At 61.4% G+C, this 27,142-nt stretch overlaps 1 protein-coding gene across 1 annotated transcript; it reads right to left on the bottom strand.

Annotated features, from left to right (window-relative positions):
- Positions 1 to 6,449: 6,449 nt before the first annotated feature.
- LOC111146362 (UBA domain containing 1) lies at positions 6,450 to 26,652 on the bottom strand. Its single transcript, XM_022501890.1, has 10 exons — positions 26,396 to 26,652; positions 22,458 to 22,578; positions 21,509 to 21,582; positions 17,746 to 17,853; positions 16,630 to 16,732; positions 16,207 to 16,315; positions 15,335 to 15,563; positions 12,178 to 12,264; positions 11,429 to 11,567; positions 6,450 to 6,983 (listed from the first exon to the last, which is right to left on the bottom strand). Exons 1-10 carry the CDS (start codon positions 26,531 to 26,533, stop codon positions 6,868 to 6,870), a joined length of 1,224 nt encoding a protein of 407 aa, XP_022357598.1. The 5' UTR covers positions 26,534 to 26,652; the 3' UTR covers positions 6,450 to 6,867.
- Positions 26,653 to 27,142: the final 490 nt, after the last annotated feature.

Here is a 27,142-nt window from a genome sequence, read left to right as displayed (position 1 = left end):
CCCACCAGACACGGACTCTGCGGGCGCCGGGGTCCTGGACTAGCAGCCCCCGGAGCTGTGGTCGTGGGCCCGTCTGTGGTGCTCCGTCCCAGCCGCGGGGGATGGACCAGGGCCCGTTGTCATAAAAGGGAGGCAGGAGGATCAGAGTCAGAGGGAGAAGACGGGAGGACAGAAGCAGAGGTCGGAGAAGCCCAGGGTAGGCTCTGCTGCCCTCGAACATGGGTACCAGCCCCCAAGGAGCTGGAAAGGCAGTCGTCCTCCGCAGAGCCCTGGGAGGGACCAGCCTGCCACACCCTCACTGTGGCTGGTGAGGCAGGGCCACAGGCTGGAGTGGGTTGAAGCCACCATGTCGGGGGCACTTGGTCCCCGTGGCCCCAGACCCACACCAACAAGGGAACCAATTCCCCACTCTTCCCAAACACACTCAGCATGGACCGGCCATCCCGGCCCACGGGGGACGCGTGGTTCTCCCGCCCAGGCCTGCTGTCACGGCAGCCCCCTGCCCAGTCGCCCCAGCCTAGCGCGGCCCCTGCTCAGGGCTGGGCTTCCTGGCCCCGTACGTCACCCAGGATAGACACGTGTGACGGGTGATGCTCACGTGTGTGGCCTGCTCCCATGGGGTAGGGGTGGGGCAGGGTCACTGGGATTCCCAGCTGTGATGTGGTAAAAACAAATGCTGGGCCTGTCCCTGGTTCCTGGTGCGCAGCTCCGAGAACCCCTTGACTGAGAGGGACCAGAGCATGCTTCGTGGGCTAATGAGCGGAGTGGGGTACGCCTGAAGCTTAGAGCTGGGGCAGGCCGGGGCGGCTGGGAGGCCGGCCATTCGGCGCCAGCCCCACCACTGGCGGGAGAGGAGACGGAGTCCAGTGCCACGGCCAGCAACAGCACCCGTCAGGCCCGTGCCTCGGGGCAGCCACGAAAGCCACCAACTGATGGTGTCCAGAGAGCTTCTGGGCTGCTGAACTCATTCACGTGCTGGGAGGGTGGCGACCCAGGTTGTCTGGGGAAACAGCCTACGTATCTGGTGTCATACGTGTTTGAGTGAAAACAGACGGACAGGAGCACCGGCTGGTTCAGTCGGTGGGGGAGTGACTCTAGTCTCAGAGCTGGGAGTTTGAGCCCCGCGTTGGGGGTACAGTTGACTTAAAAATAATACCAATCTTTTTTTTCTTAAGACTTTATTTATTGAGAGTGAGAGAGCAGGGGCAGAGGGAGAGGGGGAAGCAGGCTCCATGCCGAGCAGGGAGCCCGATGTGGGGCTCGATTCCAGGACCCTGGGATCATGACCTGAGCCGAAGGCAGACACTTCACCCCCTGAGCCACCCAGGTGCCCCAAAAGTAATAAAAATCTTTTTTAAAAAACCAGATGGCTGGGGCACAGGCAAGCTCTAGCGCATGCCGGGATGGGAAGCGCGTCCTGTCCACCCTCACTAGTTTGGGACAGAAGCGTGACCCTCCCCAAATCAAGGAGCCAGCATTAGTGGTCGGCCACACCCAAGTCAGATCCGCCACCCACCGACCACAGCACCCCGACATTCAGCCCGACGCCCCCCATCTGGCCTTCCTTTCATCACCGCTACCCAGAATACCTTCTGGCAGATGCTAATTTGAACTGAGTTCATTAGATTCGAAACCCCCCCCCGCCCCGGAGACAGACACCGGAGGGGAGATGTGCAGGTCGGCCAGGCTGTGAGCCCCACAAACACTCGATGGTGGGAAGTTCCTGCCACCCTCCCCCAAGGAAAAGAGCGTCCCAGGAGAGGGAGGGCCTGAGGGCATGTGGGAGCTGCCAGGGCTGGGCCGACGAGGGCCACGCATCCATTGCCTCCATCATGCTGACCCCTTCCTCGGAGGACGCGGCACCCAGGAGGGACCTCACGACCCAGGAGCTCAGGGGAGGGGGCTGTGGGTCAGGAGCCTTGACTGTGCCCTTGACTGATGATGGCTTCTCCCCACCCATCCATCCGTCCTGACCGGCCATGCACAGCTGGTACCCAGCAAACCAGAAGCGAGCACTTCCTCGTCCCTCCGGGGAGCAGGGGCCCGGCTGAGCAGCAGGACCCTCGCAGATGCCACCCCATGCACGAGGGGGCATGTCAAGGCCACGGACGTCATCCTGCCCCATTTCAAAAGCGCAAAGTACACACCTCTTGGAGATTTACAACTGAGTCACTTTACCCCTTTCACCACAGAGGCCTGGGTTCCCAAAACTTGGCTTTGACTCAGGTCTTGCCAGGAGCGAAATGATAGGAATTGCCACTGGGGTCACAAAAGGCCCAGGGAACCAGAGGCTCCAACACGTCACATTTTTGTCACGAGAAGGCACTTGTGCGTGTCATGAACACAGCCGCTCCTGCCACACGGAGCCCCAGGCGGCCTCAGGCACTGCCCCCCCCCCATCAGGCCCTCCAGGCTGGCTGTGAGCGGGGTGGACCGGGCAGGGGTGTCCCGGGGCCGCCGTAACAGGCTGCAGACCAGCCCTCGTCCAGCAGCTCGTCTCATCTCTGGGTCCTGAGCTGCTGCCCAAGGCCGGCTCCTGCTGGGCCCAGAGGGAGGCTCTGCTCCAGCTTCTCCCAGCTGCTGGAGGCCTCGGCTGGCCCAAGCGTGGCGAGAAGCCCTGCCCACACCCCATCTCCACATGGCCTGCGCCCGCCACGCATCCACCTCCTCACCACCCGGGAAAGACTAGGGCCACCGGTGACATCGTCTTCCCCGCTCTCCACTGTAAGCCCCGACTCCCGACGCAGGCACACCCGAGGTGCCGGGGGAAAGGGGCAGCAACAGGCCTTCACCGAAGTTCAGCCCCCAACAGCTGCCCGTGTGTGTCAAGAGTTGCACAGCAGGTGACATGGGACACGGTGGTGCCACCGGTCATCCTGGACGTCTCTGTCCCTCACCCTTGAACTCAGGCCTCAGGGAGCACCTGGGGCCACGAGACAGGGTTTATGTCCCCATGTCCCAGATCTTGTCCCCTGGCCTGTCGCCCATCACGCATCCAGGACCTGCTGCATGCCAGGGGTGGGATGTCACACACTGTGCCCTGGAGAGAACAGCCGTGCCTCCCTCGCCCACAGGAAATGCTGGTCTGCTCCTCTTTGCTCTCTCCCTAAGCCCAGTACACCAGCCCAGGCATGCACACGTTCCCAAAGCCCGTCTCCGACCACCATGGGCTCCTGGCACCGGGCCGCCCTGGCCTCATGCCGCACCGCTGTCGGGTCAGCCACAGGCAATAGGGTGGACGGGTGTGGGCCACGGAGCCCCACGCCAGTCCTGGTTCCAGCCATGTGTTGGGAGCGCACGCCTCACCGTGGTCAGCACCGGCCCCTTCTGGACACTCGACCTGGGATGTACTCCTGCCCAGATGACCCCAGGCACTCACGAGAGCTGTGCTCCTGCAGGGAGGGGTGCGCTCCACGCAGATCCTTGCTCTGCTGACTGGAGCACATGCTCCCCACTTCTTTGGGGACATTTCACTTGAAATAGCCGCTCAGTCCCCAGAGGAACAGTGTGTGGTGGGGGCTGCTGCAGGGGACAATCCAATGGCCTGTGAACCCAAGCCCTTCATTATCTGCCACCACTCGGGAGGGACAGCAGATGAGAACGGAAGCGAGCGGGAGCAGGCCCGAGCCTGAGTGCCAGCGGGCAGCGCCCACGTTCCTGGTCCGAGCAAAGAAGGAAAGCTGAAACGCCCCGGGTCCCCAGGCGGGCTTTGAACGCAAGTCCTCTCAGGCCGGTTTACATGCTGAGCGCTGAGGACATGCGGCGCAGGGGACGTCAACACAGGCATCGGCACCCTTCACGGCCCCCACGAAGGAGTCGCAAGGAGAGCGGGCGGGATGGGGGAGGCACACCGGCGCCCGGCAGGTGGAGAGAAGCCGGCACGCTTGCGTAGGCTCTTGCTCAGGCCCCTCCGCTCTCCAGCCTCACCCCTGAGCCCGCCGCACACGTGCGGCGCCTCGTCCCCTCCACATGGCTTCCCGTGGCCACCGGGCAACACGTGGCTGAGGCCCCGCGGCATCATCTGAGCCTGGAGACCAGCTCTGCCGGCAACACCACTGTTCGCGCTTAGTTCTCGGGGAACCACCTGGAACAGGGCAACTGCGCCCATCACGAGAATGCTGCGCTCTTGGGAGCTGGAACAGTATAGAGAGCCCTAGGATTTAGGTCACAAATGTCCGTGTGCTTTGGTCTGCTGTCCTGAGGGCGCGGCTACCGGGAGTGACAACCCGCAGGGGCAGGAACGGCCCTGCCCAGGAGTCTAGTGCACGTCTGGTTCAAACCGCTCTTTACCTCTCATCTTCCTTCCCATACCAGGCAAGTGATTCCATCCTATCTTCTCCAAATCTCACGGCAGACAGTATAGCAGCTATCCTCGGGATTTGTCACGGAGGCAGGAATCCAGCTGGCGGCGAGCTCTCAGCAGCCGCGTGGCTACCCAGGGACAGGAGGGGGACGTAACCGGCCACAGCTCACCTTGGACAGAAACCTCTACCTCCAGCCGTGCCCTGAACGATGGGCCTCAGCTCAGCCACCTTTCCCACCCACCAAGCTGCGGTGTGCGGCTCCCACGAAGACGGACCACAGAGAGAAAGGGCTGCAGGCCGGCTCCTAGGGCACCTTGCTGAGGCAGCCCCAGGGCTGCACAGGAAGCCACAGACGCCACGTGCACACACCAGGCACGCACCACGAGGTCGTCCTGCAGGTGGAGGGGCAGGCCCTGGACGCCAGCGTCACTGCAGGTTCTCATCAGTCACAAGGGATGCAGCCGCCCACGCACACCTCCGATGGACCGCTGCCACGGGGGCCACGGCACAGACCCCCAAAGTGGGAGAGAAGCCTCATAGGAAGCAGAGCCAGGCAGGCCCATGGCTTCCCGAGAGATGGCACCAAATGCCTCACTGCCTCCGACCCGAAACCGTCTCCAGGAAACGACGTGGGAATGGTGTCTGGGGGAGGGCTGGCCGTCCGGCTGCGTCACGGCACCAGATGTCTTCACCCCCAGCTCCTGGCTCGGGCTGCTCCGGTGGTCCGACGGCAGGCTCTAAGCCGGCTACGGACGCACTCTTCTTCCTGAAGGAACTCTGGAGCGGTGGTGGAGAAGGTGCGCTCGGAGAGCCCGAGGCCCCCAGTGAGGCGGTGTACCCACGCCCACCCTGACACAGCTCCTGGGGGCACGCACTGGGGCCAGCCCCCGGGACTCTGCTGTCGGTCGGTCCCCTGAAGTCCGAGAAACGCACGGCCCACCCAGCTCTCGCCGGGCACGGGGACACCCCGCAGAGCGCCAAGGAAAACAGACACGAAGCCTAAGAGCCGTCTGCAGTCGGCCGTTTGAAAGACAAGATGCGACTCCTAGTAAGAGTGCAGAGCCCGCCCCCGGCCCTCTGTCCGGACAGCCGAGGGAACAAATGGTGGAGACCGTCTGATTCCCGACCTTCAAAATTGACTTTCACTCCTCGTGTGCAGAGTCTGAACACAGAGAAGAATGAGAACACGCAGATCTGCGGGGAACAGTTTCTTAGAACACCGCTGCCCGCTGACACGGGGAGGGAGCTGGGCCAAGGCGCCCTGGCAGGGAGGTGGCCCTGGCCTGCACTGGTCCACGAGGCCCACAGCGGGGCCACCAGGCTGCAGGCCGGGACTTCAGCAGAGAAGTCCAGAGAAGCCTCTGAGACCTGCTGTAAGCGACGAGGAACGAGCAGAGTTGGAAAAAAAGGAAAGCTACAACCTATTTTCTCATCTTGCAACACAAACAATTTTTTTTTTTAAAGATTTATCTTCCGGGGCGCCTGGGTGGCTCAGTGAGTTAAGCATCTGCCTTTGGCTCAGGTCATGACCTCAGTGTCCTGGGATCAAGCCCCGCATCGGGCTCCCTGCTCGGCGGGAAGCCTGCCTCTCCCTCTCTCTGTACTGCTCCCCGTTTGCGCTATCTTGCTCTGTCAAATAAATAAATGAAATCTTTAAAAAAATAAGTAAAAATAAAAATATTTGATTATTTTAGAGTGAGAGCACGAGAGAGCATGTGAGTGGGGGCAGGGCAGAGGAAGAGGGAGAGATCTCTAGCCGACTTCCCGCTGAGTGCAGAGTCCACACTGGGGGAGGGGGCGCGGGATGGGGGGGCGTTTCACTCTAGGACCCTGAGATCATGACCTGAGCCAAAGTCAGGAGCCGGGCGCTCCACCGACTGAGCCACCCAAGCACCCCCAAATAATGTTTAAAAAGGGAACGGTGGTAGAGGCCGACCGCTGGTGCCCCGGTTGGGCCCAGGGTGGCCTGGGGGGCGCCCGGCCGGCCCCCCGACAGCAGAGTCCCCCAGAGCACGCCCGAACCTGCACTGCGTCCACAGTCCGCGAGCGGGACAGCCCACGAGCCGGGCGGCAGAGCCCAGCGCACTGTCAAGAGCGCCAACAGGTTCTTCTCTGGCACTGAAATGACATGAACACAGACGATAGGAAAAAGGGAATTTATTTATTAAAGAAAAATCATCTGTGAATTCCTCTACTTAAGTTAGTACTGACGTTAACACTTTGGGTGGAAACATGCCTTCTTCCAAGGAACAAGCAGCAGCTACAGGTCGGGTCAAGGAGCACTTCCAGAGCCCGCAGGGGCCCTGACGGGGGAGGCAACCTCCCCCCCGAGCAGCGCCGCGTCCGTACACATGGTCAGAGGCTGGACGCGGCCATCACATGGGTTCTCAAGCGAAGATCAAAGCGTGCCAGGAGCCCTGCGCCCTGACACCCGGCCCACGGCAGCCTGGGGCCCCCACGCTCTCTGGCACCTGGCGTGGGGGCGGGGCGGGGGGACCGCGGCTGCAGCCGGCCCGAGCTCCCGGGACAGGCGCAGGGCAGCAGGGCGGGGCGGCCGTGTCGCCTATGCGCGGTTCAGGGTCTGGAAGATCCGGGAGATCTGCAGCACGACCGGCCCCGTCTCCGGGTCGTTCATCCACTGGCTGCTGTTCAGCGGGTTTTCCAGCATGTCTTCGAACGCTATGGGAAAACAGAGTGATGCCGGCTAAGATGGCCCCTCCGCACCCAAGAGCCTGGCCATGCTGTCCCGGAGGGCGGGCCTCATGTTGCTGGGGTCCACCCGCAAACCCCTGCCACCCCCAGCAGCATCTGCTGTCCCACGCATGTACCCGCCGTGGAAAGACCACGAGCCTGGTCCCGGGTGCCAGGGACAGCCCCTGTACTCGCCGGCCTGCCGACGCCGGACAGCGACCTGGCCGCGGCTACCAGTGATCTTGACACAGTCACAGCCTGTGAGTCAGTCATTCCGCTTCCAAACCCACCAGGCAAAGTCCCCAGATGCAGAAAAGACGGGGACACCGCTGCAAAGTTAACACTATCTGACGGGAAAATCAGAATGTTCTGTCTTAAAGAAAGGACTTGAAAATACATAACTGAGGAGCTCCCGGCTGGCTCAGTGGGCAGAACAGGTGACTCGCGACCTCGGCGTCACTGAGTCTGTGCCGCATGTTTGGTGTGGAGACGACTTTATTTATTTATTTATTTTGTAAGTTTATTTGACAGACAGAGATCACAGGTAGGCAGAGAGGCAGGCAGAGAGAGAAGGAAGCAGGCTCCCCGCTGAGCAGAGAGCCCGGTGGGGGGCTCGATCCCAGGACCCTGAGATCATGACCTGAGCCGAAGGCAGAGGCTTAACCCACTGAGCCACCCAGGCGCCCGGGAGACGACTTCAAAGTAAAATCTTAATAAACGAATCAGGAAGCAAACACAACATAAACACGTGACTGAGCAATTCCACAGCAAGAAACGAACCATCTCGGCAGTTCCACAAAAGCGTCTCCCCCAGAGACAGCGGCGTGAGCGGCCCTCGCATACGGCTAGCACGCAGCCGTCCCCCACGCGCAGGGCACGGGGGCTGCTTCCTCTAGGGCCTGGCGGCTCTTCGGGGTCTCGTGGGCGCGCGGCTCCACGGGAAAGGGCGCTGCCCTCGCGTTTCGGACGGACAGCCCTCCTAGCCCTCAGAACAATCCCCGCGGACCGTCCCGATCAAAAGCCTCTGAAAACCAGGCCAAGGTAGCAGAGAACCCAAAGGACACCTGGGCATCCGGGAGAACGAGAGGGAACGCGGGGGTCCAGAGAGTGGAGGAGCCCACGTCCGCCTTCCTCCTGGGAGCCAAGGGCCGAACAAAAGCGTGAGGCGGGCCGACTGCGGGACACCACCCGGCAGGCTGTTTGGGGAGCTCGGTCTTCGCAGGCCTCACACTCGAGAATTTCAGGAAGACAATTACTCAGAACCAAAGGCCGACCAAGTCCGCACATATGACGAAGGACGGGCGTCGACATGCGAAGACCTCCAGGCTGAGCTCGGAGGCCGAGGCCACATAGGGAGCAGCGGACGCTCCAGGGCACGTGGGGACACAAGGCTGGCACACGCAGGAGGGGACGAGAGTGGGCGGGGGCACACCAGCCACCCGCGGGGCCCGCAGCCCTGAGCCAGTCATGCCGCCCTCCGGAGCATGAGCTGCCCCCAAAGCAGGAGGTACAGAGGAGGGCGGCCAGCCCACGGCCACAAGGGGAGGAGCCGTGGCAGGAACGGGGGCGGGGGGGGGGACAGCGCGCACTTCACCACCCAAGGCCTCTGCACAGAATCAAGGACCAGCACCAGCTAAGCTCCTCTGTGTACAACAGCAAAGAATCAAGGACCAGCACCAGCTAAGCTCCTCTGTGTACAACAGCAAGGGGGGGGGACAGCGCGCACTTCACCACCCAAGGCCTCTGCACAGAATCAAGGACCAGCACCAGCTAAGCTCCTCTGTGTACAACAGCAAAGAATCAAGGACCAGCACCAGCTAAGCTCCTCTGTGTACAACAGCAAAGAATCAAGGACCAGCACCGGCTAAGCTCCTCTGTGTACAACAGCACAGAATCAAGGACCAGCACCGGCTAAGCTCCTCTGTGTACAACAGCACAGAATCAAGGACCAGCACTGGCTAAGCTCCTCTGTGTACAACAGCAAAGCCAAGGGACGCAATCAAGGAAGCGTCCAACTCCGGCGGCCCAGGTCGTGATCGAGCCCCACGCCCGGCTCTGTGCTTAGCGGGAAACCCACTCAGGATTCTCTCCCCTTTGCCTCCACCTGCACGCACGCTCCCTGTGTGTGTCTCTCTAACATGAATTAATCTGTGAAAATAATAAAACAGCGAAGCCAGACGTGCAGCACAAGGGTACGCCAGCAGGACACGGGGTAAACCGGGATGGCACGCAGGCCTGCCAGTGCTTCGGAAAGAAAGCCAGCGACGGGGCAGCGGCGGGGGGCAGAGGAGACGTCCGCCAGCTTCTGCACCCTCTCCAGCTCGTCCCAGGTGGACTACGGCCAGCGCTTCAGCTCATCTGTAGCGATCACGGTCATCTTAAACTCTTGTTGTCAGGAAGGTGTGCGCACGAGCCTGTGCCCCGGTGGCGTGGGGGCCCAGTGGCCGGGGGAGGCTGTCCTGGGGCAGGCAGAGTGCCCGGGGCACGACACACGCGGCCCCCCTGTGCTGGGCAGTTTGGGGCCCCCAAAGCCGTCCATGGGCCGCAGCCGGGTGGCACCTACCCTGCCCCCTTGTTTCAGAAACCTGAGGAGAGGCTCCCCGTGGGCAAGCGTGACACTGCAGGACGGTCCCAGCAGAGGGCAAAGACGTTCAGTGAAACCCCGCGTCCGTCGTGAGGGAACCCTCCGAGCAAAGACAAAACCAGCCGGGAGCAGAGGGCAGTCTCAGGGGCGAGCAGTAGGAAAAAACCCTTCAGAAGAGGGTGTGGACCGACCCAAGGCAGCGCCTTCCTTCCTCCTGTCGGGCCCGCAGGCAGCAGGGGAGCCGGGGAGCCCAGCGAGGCGCCCACACGTCCCGCACAGAGAAGGAAAATGCGCATACACACGCGCCACCAAAGCCCGGAACTTGGGGACCCACAGGCGGCCTCCCCAGCCCGCACCGCACACACTCCCAGGTAGGTGACCGACTTAGAGAAGAAAAGCAATACCGACAACTTCTAGAAATAAGAGTATCTTCCTCACCTCGAGGCCAGACAGTTTTCCCGGATGAAACACACACATCCAACTACGTTTAAATGTGTCCCCATGACGCAGCAGAAACCCCAGGAACAGGAGAACAACATTCAAGATACAAATGAACTGATAAAGGGTCAGCGTCTAGCAGACACGAGGGGCTTTGTGGCTGCATCAAAAAATGCTCCAGATGGGACGCCTGGGTGGCTCAGTTGGTTGGACGACTGCCTTCGGCTCAGGTCATGATCCTGGAGTTCCGGGATCGAGTCCCACATCGGGCTCCCAGCTCCAAGGGGAGTCTGCTTCTCCCTCGGACCACCTCCTTGCTCATGCTCTCTCTCACGGTCTCTCTCTCAAATAAGTAAATAAAATCTTTAAAAAAAAAAAAAAATGCTTCAGAGAACGACACCCAGGACGGGCCTTTCAGAGCTGAGGTCCTAGCATGGCTCCCGGAACAGGCTGGGCCTCACAGCTGTGGGAAAGGGCCAAGCTCACAGCTGTGCCCGCCTGGGTGGCGGGTGCTCTCACCAAGCGTCCTCGGGGACCCGGGGGCTGTGCACAGGGCCTGACGCACCCCTGCGGCCCCACTCACACACGCCTGGCCTGGGGATAGCAGAGTGGGGACATGCCCCGTGGCACAGTCACTCTCCGTGGCACAGTCACGCTGGGACGCAGAGGCCCGCCCGGGACCCACCCTGCCAGGAAGGCAGGCGCGAGGGGACGGGGCTCTGGGGACAGACATAGGCGGCACTGCCTCCTAGGAGCCCGAGCGATGTTAAAGGCTCGCTCTCAGTGCTGGGGGGACAGGGGTGCAGTACGGGAGGCGCCCAGAGGACCCACAGGGCCTGGAACACTCCAGACTTTTAATACTGTGTGTTTTTTTAATTTTTTCTAAAGATCTTATTTATCTGTCAGAGCACAAGCCGGCGGAGCAGCAGGCAGGAGAGGGAGAGGCACACCGCGCGCTGAGCATAGCGCCCGACGCGGGACTCTCAGGACCCCGAGATCACGACCCAAGCCGAAGGCAGAGGTCCCTTTAACTCCATCTTCTGAAGCAGAACGCAGATGTGTGGCTGTTAGTCTTACTTTAAGTCAGGAAAATCCCACACACTTCTGCACACGTTATGTTCCACAGATAAAACGGGGCCGGAGAAGTCCCTCACCCGCAGAAGGGCCAAGGCAAATGCCTCCCGCCCACCCGGTCCAGCCTAGGGGTGCTGTCCACACTCGCCCGCGTCTGGACAAGCCACCCTGACTGGTTCGAGAGCTCGTCCGAGGCCCCCACACAGAACCGCCTGCGGGCAGAGCCCGAGCGCTGGCCCCAGTGACTCAGGCAGGAGTCACGGACACTAGCGGAGACCCCCATCACTTGGTGACATCTGCGGGGTGCGACGGGCCCGCGCTAGGGAAGGCCACATACCTAGTAACGTTTTCGGGTTGGTCAGGCCCAGCTGCACCACCGGGTTATCCAGAATGGCTTGGAAGAGAGGGCTATCGGGGTCGATGCCCTTGTCCAGCTCCTCGGGGGACGGCTTCCGGTCTCCCAGCAGCCACTCGCACTGCGAATGCAAGAGCCGGCCCCGTGAGCCCCTCCTGACCCCCCATAGCACCAGCTGCCCGCAGACCCGGGGGCTCTGACATTGGGAAGGAAGAGCCACACGGGTCTAGCCGACCCCCGCTCTGCAGCTCAGGCAAACACCAGCGACTTCTCGGTCCTCGGTCGCGAAAGGGGGATGAGGCAGGACCCAGCCAGAGTAGTGGGAGGAGGAGGAAGAAATGCACAGAACCCCGGGCTGCGTCCCCGGGAGGGCCCAGAGATGGCTGGTGGGCAGCCGGGGCGTCCGAGTCCCCAGAGCGCAGCGCCCCCTGCCAGCCACCACGCGCCCGCCAGCCGCTGGTGCGTGTCGCAGAGCAGGGTCCGCCTCGGGGTCACGTCAACCCGCTCAGCGAACAGCGAACACACACACCGGCCGGCCAAGCACGTGCTCTCTCAGAAAGACAAAGAACGTGTAAAATGTCTGTTTTATGCCCTCGGACCCTGTCCCCTTGTTTCGCCAGGGAATCAAACAACAGGTGGCCGTGGGAGGAGCCAGACGCACAGGGTCCCAGGCCGCGTCCCCCCGCGAGGGCGAGGCGAGGGCGAGGCGAGGGCGAGGCGGCGGTACTCACAGCGGCGTTCTGCTGGTTGTTGTTCACTCGGAGAGCGTCCATCACTTCCTTCTCGTCGAAGCCCATCTCCATCAGCGAAACGACCGCCTGCAGGGGAAGGCACAGACTGCTCAGAGCCCCGCATGGGCCACGTCTCACCACGGCATCCTCGCGGGGGGCCGACGAGGTCGGCACAGGACGTTCTGGGGCACGAGTCTGGTTCCCTGCGGCTTCACGGATCGCTCGAGTCTCCTGAGCGACAGACGGACCACGGCCAGCCCGAGTCCGCGCGGCCGCAGACGTGCCCGAAGCCTGCCTCCCACCGCCGCGCGGGCCGGCCGCGCCCACGTCAGACCCTCGCAGGCTGGTCCCCGCCGTCTCCATGACCGCACGGGAGCTCGCAGTGGACGGCCTCGTGACCCAGAATAAAAAGTATTAGGAAGAGGCAGTGTAAGCAAACCTGACCTAAGTGAAGACCAAAATGGCCACATTAATATTCATTTGTGATGAAAAAAGGTGGGAGGGGGAATTCTTCAGATTTTATCTTTAAAAATTGACACTAAAATTAGTTTTAAACATCTCACGTGTATTAAGACAGAAGCTGTATCTCGAACATCTGGTGATTCTTAGAGGGAACAACCCAAGGTCATTGGGAGGTGGGGGAGACATACATTTTCATGACAAAAATCACGTATGACACTAGGGCCTTCACTTTACTCTTGACTTTTTATCTTTTTTATTACTAATTTGAGAAAGAACACGCAAGCACGAGTGGGGGGAGGAGCAGACTCCCCGCTGAGCAGGGAGCCCACCCAGAACTCGATCTCGGGACCCCAGGATCACAACCTGAGCCTAATGCAGACGCCCAACCAACGGAGCCACCCAGGAGTCCCTATTCTTGATTTTCACACAATTTTTGGAAGAGTCCACTTTGGGGGGGGAAGGTAAAGATTTTATCAAGTTAATTCTTTTTTTCTTTTTTAAAGATTTTATTTACTTATTTATTTGACAGACAGAGATCACAAGTAGACCGAGAGGCAGGCGGGGGGTGGGGAAGCAGGTTCCCCACTGAGCAGAGAGCCCGATGCGGGGCTCGATCCCAAGACCCTGAGAACATGACCTGAGCCAAAGGCAGAGGCTTAACCCACTGAGCCACCCAGGCACCCCAGGTTAATTCTTTAAAAATCAAATCACGCTCTTGTGAGGTCCCGGTCACGGCTCTACTTCTGCCAGGCACCCGGGCGGCAGCGCTGGGCAGCAACCTGCAGAGCCCCCGTGCGCCACCCTCTGCGAGCCGGGCTCAGCTGGAACTAGACCGTCGAGTGTCCCAAGAGCACCCGACAGAAGGACGTCAGCTGCACATGGCAGGCAGGACTGACCTTCCCCAGAGCCACACGGTGGACGGTGAGCTGAGCTGGCAGCCTCTCCCAACACAGCCCCCGTCCCGGGCTTTCCTGTACCGGCTCCACCCCCGAAAGCAGGATGAAGGACCCACCACACCACAGTCTGACTCCCAAGTCACATAAGCTCGCCCAGAGCCCCCCACTAAATCCAAGGACAGGGTCGCCTCCCTGTGGCCACCCATAAAAGCGAGCCTCTCCCCTCACTCACCCCTGCCTCAGCCCGGGAAGCGATGGCCCAGGACTTATGCGCGGTGACCACAGGGACGTACCCTGCCTTCCTGCCAGGCGTCGGGCGCTCGCTCCTGCCCTGCCCGCTGTACTTGGCTGCCCCCACCCCTGCAGCTGGCATGGGGGATGGCGGGGGCACGACAGCAAAACGTCTGTTTCAGTCTCACGCGCAAGCCCCGCTCTCGGACCCGGACTTCCCGGGAAGCACGCGAGCGCCGCCGACCTTCCAGACTCTTCTCTCCAACGGTGTAGGACCAGAGGCTGGACGAGCCTCGACAGCCCCTCCTAACAGTAGTCACAGAACGTCTACCGCCAAGACGCCACAGGAAGGCCCAGCAGAGGCGCATGTCTCAGGAGAAGGGCGCGTCGAGACAGCAGCGGTGGTCCCCACATGCCAGGGCTAAGCTGGCGGGCCGGACGAGGACGACACAGAAGCGCCCTCAGGGTATGCCCAGAGCCCCGAGGCAGAGCACAAACCGCCCCCAGGAGCGCGGCTGCCCGTCCCACAGGGCTGGGCCCAGCACGCCCCCCGGGCTTCAGAAACACCCGCTCCGGCTCAGCAAAAACGCCGCTGGACGCACAGCTGAGCTCGCCGGAAAGCCAAAAAGAGCACCAAACTCACGGGACAGTGGGGCTGCCGTGGGAGGCCGCAGGGGCCGTCAGCGTGGCCTGGGGGACAGGACGTGGGCCATGGGGCCCTACAAGGTGAGCAGCTGGAGCTTAAGACCAGGACCCCACGAGGGAGGTCCTACACCCCCCAAGCCGCGGCTGTACCGCACGGTGGCCCTGGAGCCCTGCTTTCGTGGCTAACACGGAAGCGGGCCCCCGGCGGGGAAACAGCCTCAGAACCACCCGTGGCGGGTGGCCCACAGCCCAGCCACCTGGGAGTCCCCGGAAACACAAGCCTGCAGGTGAGCCCGTCCAGACAGCACGGGGCCCCCGCAGAAGCAGACGTGTAGACTCAGAGCCCTAAGAGCTGGAGCTCACGGATCTGTAACCGGAAAGAAAAACGCAGGCTCAAAGCACCAGACTCGTCCCAGAGGAAACCAAAAGCCCAGCGGAGGAACAGAGCAGCGCAGAGCAGCGGAGAACAGAACAGCAGCCACAGAAGCGTTAAGAACGGGATGACGGCAAAGGAGCAGCCTGAACCCACGGCAATGTCGTCCCCAAGTATGACCAGCGCTGGGCGGGCCCCGGGACCTTTGATCCTGCAGACGCCACGGTTCCCAGATGGCCGGAGGCTGCCCAGCCTCCCCGCCCACAGGCAACCCTGCAGGCCCCATCCTCCCACCTCCGGGCAGCGTCCTGGCCCAAGCCCGTAGCTCGCCAATAGCAACAACATAACAAAACCCTGTTGTAGCTTTGAGGAGATGACAAACATCTCAGCAAATCACTTGGAGAAGAAACACCCACCAGGATCCATGTGGGGACAACTTAAAACTGAATTTGGGCCCGTCTACGAGCCCCTCACTGAGCTCCACTCCCACGTGGAGGAAGGGCAACCCTGCCTGGCCGCCCCTGGCCGCCCCCGGCCCCGGGACACATACCCGAGCGTCAGCCCGAAACTCCCTTTTCCTCCGGATCTTCTTGAAGATCTCCGTTAGCTCATCTCTGGGCTCCTCGTCTCCCGTGCTCGTCCCAGCAGCCTCTGGGGCGGCCTCGGGGGCAGCCTCGGCCTGTGCCCCTTCCGGCGAGGCCTGGCCTGGGAGAGGCGCGTCAACGGTCGGGTCTTCCGCGTGCTCGATCAGCCACTCCATGGCCTGAGGTACCGACATGCTGAAAGGCAACAGGAGACTCTTTCCAGCACCCCCAGGCCGGTCAGAGGGCCTCGAGCCTCCCTGACATCCCCAGGGAAAGCCTCTCTGGTAGCCCTCGGGCATCTCAGTACAGAAGGGTCGAGCTCTGGGCCTGCCCCAAACGACCCCAAGACCCCAGCCAGAGCACAGAAACCCAAGCACTAAGCCCGGAGAACAAACCCGTGAGGTACACATGAGAACCAAGGCCCAAGACAAAAAGGAGCAGAGCCCGCGGACTGTCCTCTGGAGTACAAGTCGTGCGCTTCGGGTCCAAGCGTAGGCGCGGAAGCGAGCGGCTGCGGCCCGGCGAGCCTGGGAGGCTGCCAGGGGGGACACCGCATGCACCACCAGCCGCCACGTCCCTGACACATGCAAGCTCCCACGTGGTGCCTACAATGGCCCCGGGGAGGACCGCAGTTCAGCCTACCCACAGCATATTCCCGGCAAGGGCCACTGTCCTGAGACGCCCCACCAAGTCACTCCTGGGACACGCACCGAAATGTCTCACTTTAAAAACTCACATCTACTGTACGCAGTTCAACCTAAGACTCGGGGACGGAGAAAGTCACCCCAGGGGAGCCCCACAGCATCGGCAGCAAGGGAAGGAGGCGGCCCGGACGTACTGGTTCAGCCGAAGGGCCTTGGCAGCCCTGGTCTCCGGGAAGCCCATCTCCGTGAGCTGCCGCAGGGCGGCCTCGTCCACTCTGCCATCCTCCTCCTCGTCCAGCATTGCTGCGGGCAAGAGACGGGGCCACCTGTGAGGGCCAGGCCAGTGCAAGGGCTGCCCCCCAGCCAGGAGACCAAGGGGCCCACCTGCAGGCTAACCCCCCGCCGAAATGCAGCACGTGGCCACGGAGCCCTCGGCCGGCAGGCGGAGCAGGAGCCCCGCGGCCACGGGAAGCGCAAACAGAGCTGGTGTTCCCAGGACTGACGCGGGGACCATGAGGAGTGCGAACGGTGACCGTGGGGGGCTGACACAGCCTCTGAGGTGGGGGCACGCGGTGGGGTCTGAACGCGGGATCCAGTCCCCCGGGGCATGCTCATACCGTTCGCCTTCTTAAATAGTTCAACCGCGTCCGGGTTCAGCGCCAATAACTTCTGCGCCACCTCGATGAGCGACACCAGGATCTTCCGGAGTTCTGTCTGGAACTGCGGGGGAAGAAAAAAAGACTCTGACTTCTCCAAGTGCCCCAGAGACCTGCCCGGATGGGTGACCACACTCCTGGGCCTACAACTCCGTATCTGGGCCTCCCAACCACGCCACTATCGGTTCCGGAGTGTGGAGACGGACGGAGAGGAGGTGGGTGAGGCCACAGAGTGGCAGGAGGGCTGTGTGCCTGGCGGGGAGGAGCGGCCTCACTGGCACAGACGGGCTGTGCGCACGGCTTCTCAGCTGGCGGCGACACAGAGAAACATCTGGAGACACGGCCCAGCCCTCTGGCCAACGTGGAAAGCACAAGCCCGCTACGTAAGCAGAAAAGATCAGCCTGAGTGGATAGGCTTCCCAGAACTGGGCCTCCGATTCTCACCCAGCCAGAGGCCGGCCGGCATAGCAGCAACGGCGGCAACCAGCTGGCCACTGGGAACGCGTTCAGAAACCCCAACAGACGGTCCCAGCCCCACCGGCGAGACGGGGATCAGCCGTCCCTCTTTCCCACAACAGGCCTCAGACAGCCTATGAGAGCCACTGCTGGGGCAATCCCGCACACAGCCCGGGACGTGGTCAGAGCCCGACGCCCTGCTCAGCAGGGAACCCTCTGCTGCTCCAGCAAGCAGGGCTCGTGGTGGTGCTCGCGGATGAGATGGCTGTGCCATCCCAGTCCTGCGCAGCGTGGGCGTACCCCAGTTCTCGGACGGTCCACAGGGCACTGGACACACAGTGTATTTAGCCTAGAACTTTCCAATCCAAAGTAACTAAGAGTCCAGACTTCCAGCTACAAATTTTTGGCAAATTAGAGCAAAACCCTAATATTCTCCCAGTGGGATCAGTCTTGGTCCTGCCTTCTGATGTCTTTTCAAACCTTCTGTTTTGGAATAATTTTCGGTTATACCCAGAGCTCCTGCCCACCCTTTCCCCTGGCTTCCCAGAGCATGGCCAAGAAGCCGTGCGGCCCCCACGCAGGCGTGATGGGCCTGCGGTGCGGCCCACAGCGAGCACTCACGTCCCTGATGTTGGTCTGGACCTCGGCCCGGTCCATGTTGTGGGACGGCACGTTGGCAGTGGCTCGGTAGATAGCTTCTCTGTCTGGGGCTTTCTGCTCTTGTTTCTTCTGCAAAGAAGAGTAATTAGAAAGTCGGAAATGAGTGCGAGAACCTTGACAGGCAAGGCCACGTGAGCTGGACACACAGGGAGAGAAGCACTCTCATGGGCAGCAGAGGGTCCCTGTGGGTTCAGTGCTCACTTGGGACACAATTCCTGCCTGTCGTGCCAGAGGGTGGCAGGGCCAGAGAGAAGACGCAACGGTCCCCTGCGGCCACAGAGAGAGCATCTCACGTGAGCTGTGGCTGTGCGGGGCCAGGAGCGCGCACGCACCCCGCCTGCTTCCGGAAGCCCTCGCAGCAGCACGTCCGGACTGGACTGTGAGGACTCCCGAGACCGAGAACGGGAGAAATGCTGACCATCTACCCAAACAGAAACAGGGCTCAGCAGAGCGCACAGAGAAGCCTGACCAGAAACAAGGCCCGGCCAACTCCAGGCCAGCACCACAGCTCGAAGGAAGCCCGCCGGGCTTGGAGTGAGCAGCCGGACCCGAGAACAGGACTCCTCCACCGCCCTGCAACCGCCTGGGGGAGCAGACTTGGGGAGCCCCGAGCCAGGGAGCCTGGGCTCAGCAGCAAGAAAAGGTGGTACCATGCTAATCCTTGCCAATGAGTCCCAGCCCCAGCCCCCACCCCGTCAGGGACACGAAGCAGGAGACCTCCTGCTGTGGGGAGGAGGAGCCCAGGGCTGGGTCTGCCCCACAGGGAAGCCCGGCAGCAGGTACACCCCACTGGGCACAGAGAGCAGCCGGTGAACCCCCCATGCCTCTTACTGGGAAGGCGGCCCAGGAGGGCCGGGGGTGGGCGGGAAGCCCCCACCACAAAATACAGGGACCAAGACAAGAAGGGGAAAAGGAGAGAAACATGGAAGAGAGAACCGGAGAAGAGGACTACATGACGGAAACCGTCAGAGAGACAGGGTGCTACCACCGGAGGCCACGTCCCCACGGGAGACGCAAACTGTCACCGCCAGATCAACAGGCCGCAGCGGGCAGAGGACCATGTCCAGGAAATCGCCCTGAAGGCAGGTCCAGCATCCAACCAACAGCAACTCCAGAAAGAGGGAAGAGAAAATGAGGGGAGGGCATTCTCCGAAAACAACCCAGGAAAACTTCCAGAACAAAAAAACACGGTCTCCAGACGCCGCATGCCACGCGCAGCAGAGGCCGAAGTCGTGAAGCCCCAGGGCCCTCCACAGCCTCCCCACCCGCGGAGACACCCCGGACGGAACGGAGCACTCACAGGAGACGAGTCAGGCCCGACCAGTGCCAGCCACGTGGCCACCCTGGGAACGGGGACCACGGCCCTCCCCAGCAGCCCCTTGACGCTGCAGTGCAGGGGCCTCGAGACTCCCTGTCCTTTCTAGAGGCCGGAGGAAGCCAGGCGCCACCAGACCAACGGACAGTCAACAGCAAGACACCGGATCCTGCAGGCAGAGTTCGAAGAGGGCCCTAAGAGCCCACTCCTGGCAATGATGCCTACACAATGCCAGAGCCCGTGAGCAGGATGGCCGCTCCCTGTGGTGAGGTCACACTGTGGCACAGTCAACCTGAAGCAAAAGTAATGACCCGCCTTGGGAGGCCTGACCTAAGCGGGTAAGCCCTGAAAAAGGACGGGGCTCTTTCTGGCCGGAGATTCAACACGTGAGAAATCCTGTTGCTGGTTCCAGAGATGCAGAAGAGTGGCAGGCCCCATGCGCCGAGAGCCCCCAACCTGGGCTGACAGAGGAAGGAAACGGGGCCCGGTCCTTTAGCCATACGCACGGCCAACCGCCTGAAGGATCTGGAAGCAAACCCTTCCCCAGAGCCTCCCTGGAGGAACGCAGACCAGCCACACCTTGATTTGAACCCAACGCCCAGGGCCCAGCTTAGCCGGCCCAGACTGCAGGTCTGCGGGTCAGACCAGGAGCTGTGTGCAGTTCTAGGCCGGTGTGTCCGTGGTACCGTGACAGGGGGCAACAGGAAGTGTCCAGATACACCAGGTTCGGAAGCTCTGACATAGGGGCGAGGCGAGAAGGCCACGCTGCACGACAGGCCTGGAGACCCGTGAGGCAGAGGGATGTGGCTAGGAAGAGCTGGAAGGACATCTCCAGGACAGCAGGGACCGGCTGATGGCCTCGTACACAGGACCCTGCTCTCAGAAGGACCTACCAGTCCTGACAAAGAATCCGAAAGCTTAGCGATACGCATGCAGAAAACACATCGACGAGGCAATCACTGACTCCGGGAGAAACGAAGTTGCATGAAAAAGGATAAAATAATCCAAACCCCTCGCTCCTGACGGGAAACAGCACATGCACGCTAACACCGACAGAAGCCCTGAGACCTTCAACCAGTGTCAGGATCTAATCCTCCAAACATCAAGGAGCCCAAGAACCAAAAACTGATATTCTGAGAAATACTCAATTCTGCGTGTGGTTTTGAAATCAGAAGAATTACTTGGGGGGATGGGGGAAAGAGCTCCAAAGAGGTTGCCTTTAGGGCGCGTGACGCTGGTGGGAGGAGGATGCTTTTATTAAGAAACCAGTTACAGGGGCGCCTGGGTGGCTTCTGGGTTAAAGCTTCTGCCTTCAGCTCAGGTCATGATCCCAGGGTCCTGGGATCAAGCCCCACATCGGGCTTTCTGCTCGGCGGGGAGCCTGCTTCCTCCTCTCTCTCTCTCTCTCTCTCTCTCTCTCTGCCTGCCTCTCTGCCTACTTGCAATTTCTGTCAAATAAATAAATAAAATCTTAAAAAAAAAAAAAGAAACCAGTTACATGATCTGATTTCAGAAATGCATATTACTTTCACTTAAAATTAAGACTAATTCTCAAAAATAGGCAGTGACGATGTACGTTTCACTTTGTAAATACGCACACAGAAAAGGTGACCCACCAAGTGAGGTCCATGGGTTGCTGCGAGGCACCCAGAGGCACAGGGGCAGTGGGAACCCTGCCGTCTACACTGGTCACCCAGGCCAACACTATAACCCGAGAAGCGCGGGCAGCTCTCTGGGCGGGGCAGGGCAGGCCCAGATCTGTCTCCTAGAGATGGGGTGAGCTGCTGGCCCGTGGGCGAGCGGGTGCCGGCCAGGTGCGGCCACAGATAAGAAGGGCACACGAAGCCGAGGGCCGCCGGACCCGCAGCAGGCCCTCAGATAGCTCAGCCCCCTAGCAGTGCAGGGCCCAGCCCACAGAGTCCGGCCGGCTTTCTCGGGGGTGAGCGCTCTCCCGAGCATTTCAAAGCACAAACAAGAAACTCCACCCACGAGAAACAAAGGAAAACCGTGAAATTAGCCTGGCTGCCCGTTGGAACGGTACGGCTTTGCACTGGGCATGGTGTGAGGACTGCCTGGCCCTTCCCTGCGCATGCACCTGCCCTCCGGGGAGAGGGGCCCGAGTGCGCCTCTCGCCACCCCTTCCCCGCGCTCCTCCTGCCTGTCCTGTGGGCACAGGCGTCGCCCGATGAGAGGCAGGCCTGACAGCGTCTCAGGAGTTGCACCGACCCTGAGACCGTACCGGCCGCTGGACCTGCAACCCGGAGAGGCTCGGCCACGACAGGAGACCCCCCAGTGATTGACTGCGGGCCCTGCTGGGTCTGGGAATGGCTCGTTCCCAGAACGTTTCTTTCTCACAGGCTGGAGGGTGGAGACTAACCAAGACTTCCAGGTCCACACTTGGAAACTCACCTTTTCTTCTGCCGAGACGTCAGCCATCTTGGGAAGTGGAGTCGGAGCACGCTTCTTTATCAACAACAAGACATCTAGGGAGAAAAGACGCCATCAAGCTGGTTACAGATCTCTTCCGTAAGATGGCAAAACGGGTGCCAGAGGACCCACGGCCAGAGGAGCAGGGGCTCCCCCAGATGCCGCCTAGGCCCAAGGCTCACGCACACCCGTGCCTCCCCGCCTTCCTGCCCGCGGGTCACACAGGCGGCCGGTGGCCGAGGAGGCACACACAGCACAGCCCTGAGAACCGTGCAAACAACTGGAAGAGATCCCACAAAATGTCCTCATTCCCACAGGCGCGGGCTCCTGAGGTTGGAGAGCTGGGGCCAACCCTCAGAGCGAACCACCTGCCACGGGCCGAGGCCATGTGCGCACGGCGGGCGGCTCCCACCTGGCCGTGGGCCGGACCGCGCCGGCGGGGGTTATAAACAGTATGTTCAGGAGAACCCCGAACCGCAATCACCCTCTGAATGACAAACACAAAACTGCAAGCTTCTCCCCAGCGCCTCCCGACACAAACTCGAAGCAAGGGAACGGGAGTGCGCAGACTCAGAGCATCTTCCGGGGGCATCGGATACAACGGCCGTGACTGGACTTTCCCGCCCCAGAAGGAAGCCGGCAGCAGCTCCCAAGGCCCTGGTCCTGCTCAGACACAGAGTCACAAACACAGGTCAATCTGGCTTCTCGGACGGATGCTGCTGGTCCGATTCGGCGTGTGCTGCTTTTCACAAACGGCCCATAACGCACACTTTATTTCAACAAAGGAAGAATAAAAGCATCTCAGCTGACCCAGTTTCCCCGCTCAGCCCCTGCCCGGAACACAGACTTGGATGCCAAGGGCGCCTCTGCCTCTCGCTCCCCCGCTCCCCGCTGCGCCAAGGCTCCCGCCGAGGCCCCGCGAGGCCCCTACCTTGGTCTTGGACGTTCTCTTCCAAGATTGTTTTGGCATCACTCAGCACCCTCTCCGAAGCAGCGTGTATCAGTTTGTGATGGGTCACGCTTTTGGGGTCTTCCAAGCTCCCATGGGCACACTGGGGGGGGGGGATCATATATTTAAAGACAAAATAAATCGTAACCGTACTGATACTAGGACCTGACGCCCTGAGCCACACAGGTGTCTACTGGTTACCGGCTAGAAGATGAAGGCACCGACCAAGTCAAAGACCCCCACGGATGGTGGAAGGCGGACGAAATGCCGTAACATCTGATCCCTCCGGGCAGCGACCCGTGCACCGACCAGCTAAGTCGTCCTGAAATAGGCGCCCAGCCTGACACAGAACACCCCGCTGCTAGAAGCGACCTGAATCGCCTCCTTCGTCTGGAAGAATCCAGAGAGTCATCTAAAAATGAAAAGAGCAGGGCCACTGTTCCCTGAAAGATCGAGGTATGATTTGTGCCCTTTTTCTCTCTTCCAGATAGGTGAAGGGGCTGAGAGAAAGCAGAGAGAGAAGCTGGTCCACGAGAGCCAGAAATAGGGGCCGGACCGCTTCACCACCTGCACGAGCCCGAGGGCAACCAGCCTCTGTGTGGCCCTTGGTTCACCAAGTGACCACCACATGGACCTTGAAGCTGCGGGAGCCGCTGGCAGGCCCCTCCTGGGCATTCAAAGGGGGTGGAGTGGCACACAGCTACAGCTCACAGGACCCCAGGGACCCCAGAACGCAGCACCGGGGCGGGGGGGCGCAGACATCCAGGCCAGAGGGGGCTGCAGCGACGCCCGGGACGTGAAGGCTTCGGGGCACTGACACACATTCACATAAACTGACGGGGCTGAAGGGGGCGGAGGTGGAGCCCAGCCCATAGGAAGATGCACTCCTACCACTTACGACAGCAGACACCAACCCCCTCGCTCGCCTTGAATTCAACACTGGCTCTGCTCCCAGAAACACTGGGTGTGCTTCTTCTAACCCTGAAATCTGCAGGCTAGTGGATTCCACACGTTCAGAATACAGTCTAGGAAACACCATTTTCCAAAGCCATCCTCATCTGGCTCCTGACACCACCAGCGTGAGGCACGCCAGCAGCGTGCCAGGGGCACAACACAGGCTGAGTCACCCGTACTGCGCGATTACTTCACTCTGGGTCTTTGTTCTCAGCAGAAGCCCTTGGAGCAAGCGAGCTAGGGTAGCCAGAGAGCCCCACAAGAACCCAGTGCCCGGGCAGGGAGGCCGTGACACCTCTTGAGCCTGCCTCCACCCCAGGAGAGCCAAGAGGGGACTCCCACACCTGACATCCTGTGTCGTCCCAAGACGCACTATCATGTGACCTAAGAAACACGAACAGCCTGGGGCGCCTGGGTGGCTCAGGTCACGATCCTGGGGTCCTGGGATCGAGCCCCGCAGCGGGCTCCCTGCTGGAGAGGAGTCTGCTTCTCCCTCTGCCTCTGCCCCTCCTCCCTGCCATGTGCTTGCTCTCTCTCAAATAAATAAAATCTTAAAAGAAAGAAAGAAAGGGGCGCCTGGGTGGCTCAGTGGGTTAAGCCTCTGCCTTCGGCTCAGGTCATGATCTCAGGGTTCTGGGATCGAGTCCCACGTCGGGCTCTCTGCTCCGCAGGGAGCCTGCTTCCTCCTCTCTCTCTGCCTGCCTCTCTGCCTACTTGTGATCTCTGTCTGTCAAATAAATAAACAAAATCTTTAAAAAAAAAAAAGAAAGAAAGAAAGAAGAAACATTAACAGCCGTATGGACAGGAACTGTATCATGTTGTGGCAATTTCATGAAAGATCTCAATCAACATAAAACCCCAAAAAGAGCAAAGCAAGAGTAGCACCCCAGCTCCCCTAGAGTTTGTTTTTTTTTTTTTTAAGATTTTATTTATTTATTTGTAAGAGAGATAGAGAGAGAGCGCGCACGCACACAAGTAGGCAGAGAGGCAGACAGATGCACTGGGAGAAGCAGTCTCCCTGCCGAGCAAGGAGCCTGATGCAGGACTCGATCCCAGGACCCTGGGATCATGACCTGAGCCGAAGGCAGCAGCTTAACCCACTGAGTAACCCAGATGCCCTTCTCCAAGAGTTCTGATGACGATGCCCTCAATGAGAAAGCACCACACTCCCAACAGCACCGTGGGGGTGGGGAGACACCCACACTGTCCCCTCCACGGGCAGGGCTCCGCCTGAGCCCGCACCAGAGCACAGTGGGAAGGAGACAGATGCTCAAGCACAGGCTGAGCCTCGCTGCCCGCAGCAACAGGACATTCAGGGAACAGTTTCGGAGGACATTCGAGGCTACAACTTGAGAATGCTCTCTCCTAACTAATTCGTCCTGCCTGGTTCGAGAGGCAGCACGCCCTGCCTACGGAACAGGACGGGCTCCGAGGTGGGAGGACTTTCTGACGACTCAGCTCCCAGGTCCCGTGATCTGTGCCGTTCCTCCACCCCAGGAGAGACCGCAAAGTGGCATGAAATCTCAATTCAAAGTAGGAGAGTGCCAGAAAAATCCCAAACGACACACCTCACTCCCGGCTGGAATAGTAAATATCAGGTACATAATAATTAGCATCTTACTCAAATTGGCTGCCTAATGACCCCCAAGAGCTCCGGAGATCCATCAGCAAGCATCTGTGGACCAGTCAGCTCCCGTTTCCGGGTCCCCTTCACGAAACAGTATTAGGATGGCTACGTAGTGAGTTAAGCTGAATGCCATCCCCATTTACCCCCGACTTCTCCCTCCCTGACTCAGCAGGTGGCCTGCCATGTCCACGCAGTCCTGGACTCTCAATCCTCCCCACGTGCCCCATTAATCCACACTCTTGTTTGGGGTGCACTGGGAGCCTGGCCCTGGACCCGAGAACACAGGCCCAGCCCTCAGGGAGCTGCTGTCTTTGGTGGGCTGCCGGGGAGGGGACACAGCATCTCAGGGAGGCTGTTGTTAAAACGCACAGCGCTACACAAACACGGTGCCGGCTCTCACAGCCGACGGTCCAGGGGCCCCCAGCGGGCTGGCCGAGTGCCGTCCTGGGGTTCATGGCGAAAGCACCCGACAGAAGAAAGGACGGCATGCTTGCCCGCGGCTGCCAGCCCAGAGCCCCCTCCTCCTCGGTGAGAGTCACCGACGTCCAGCATGTTCCAGAAGAGGGCTCGCTGGTAACCAGAGCGCTCCCTGGCCTGCCCTGGACAGTTACAGGGCAGCCGCACAGGGACTGAAAAGTGCCTCCTGAGCGATTACGCGGACAACGTAGAGCTCGGCGGCCACGGGCATGTCGCTCCGCAGGGCCATCGCACAGAAGGGCTGAGCTCCGCTCGGACAGCGCTCCGTCCTGCCCAGCATCATTTCCCCGACGGCCAGAGTGGGGCAGGCGGCCGGCGGAGGGGAGGCGCGCAGAGGGAAAGCCGCCCAGGACTCGTTCCAGATGTGAGCAACCCGAGGAGCCCGCCGGGCCAGGAGCCCGCCCGCGACTGAGCGGTGAACACCGCGTCTCCCAGCGCCGCGGTCCTGCCCCGGGCCCTGCCCACGAGTCAGTGTAAAGGCCTCGGGCAAGCAGGGCTCAGGGGCAGCCCGGCCCGCGCCGGTTCGGCGGCACAAGCCGCCAGAGCCGGGCCCTGACCCACAGGCCCGCCCGCAGGGAAGGGAAGGGACGTCTCCACGGCGCGCCCCTCCTTCCCCGGGCACCGCTCCCCGCTGCCGGGGCCTCACCCCAAGGGCAAGCAAGCCCAGCTGCCGGGAAACCAGGAGGGCCTGCCGGGCGCGGCGACGCCGCGTCTCCTGCCTCAGTTTCCCGCCTGCCCCCAGCTCCTCGGGCTGCCGCGGGAGTTCAACGACCCGCGCCGGGCGGGAGGGCGTCCGGAGGGCGGGGAGGGGGCGGCGGGGAGGGGGCGACCAGGCGGGGGGCGGGGGCCGCGGCGGCCTTACGTGCTTGAGGCAGCGCTCCTTGAGCTTCTCCACCGCCGTGTCCTCGGTCGCCTCCTCCAGCCACTCGGCGCCGTCGGACGCGCAGATGTGCAGCCGCAGCACCTTGCCCGCGAAGATCTTCTCCTCCTGCACGAACATCGCGCCGCCGCCGCCCGGCCTGCGCCCGCCGCCCAGGCCGTGAAGGTCACCGGGGCGGGGCCAGGCCGCCCGCGCGCTCGCTCGCTGGCCGCCGCCGCCCCGCCCCGGCTCCCCTCGGCCCGCCGCCCGTCACTTGCCGCGGGCCCAGCAGTCGCCTCGCTCCCGCCGCCGGGCCGCCGGGGGCGCGCTGGCTGCGCCGCGACGGAAGTGCGTCACAGCGCGCGCCCGGAGCATGCCGGGAGATGTGGTTCTCCTGCGGCCTCGAAGCGCCCGCCCCCCGCGCCGAAAGTACTTCACAGGGCGCCCCCGGGGCATGCCGGGAGCTGTCGTTCCGGCGCTGCTAAGTCTCTCCCGCCCCGGCCTGCGCTTTGTCGCTTTCTGCCGTGGCCCGCGCGACCCTTGAGTCCGGTGGTCCTTTCTGAGATGGGCTCTCGGTGTAGAGTACACAGCCAGTCCCCAGGACTGCGGAGGGAAGAGCAGTGAAAGACATTCCACACTGTCTTTACAAAGACGACATCGTTTTAAAGGATTTTATTTCTCGGACAGAGCGCGCACACGCAGGGGAGGGTCAGGCGGGGGAAACAAGCGCACGCAGGGGAGGGTCAGGCC

This window comes from Enhydra lutris, unplaced genomic scaffold (assembly GCF_002288905.1).
Source record: "Enhydra lutris kenyoni isolate GAN:26980312 unplaced genomic scaffold, ASM228890v2 scaffoldscaffold13, whole genome shotgun sequence".
Classification (NCBI taxonomy): Eukaryota; Metazoa; Chordata; class Mammalia; order Carnivora; family Mustelidae; genus Enhydra; species Enhydra lutris.
Note: the sequence above shows the minus strand (reverse complement) of the source record. Positions and strands in the feature narration are given on the sequence as shown.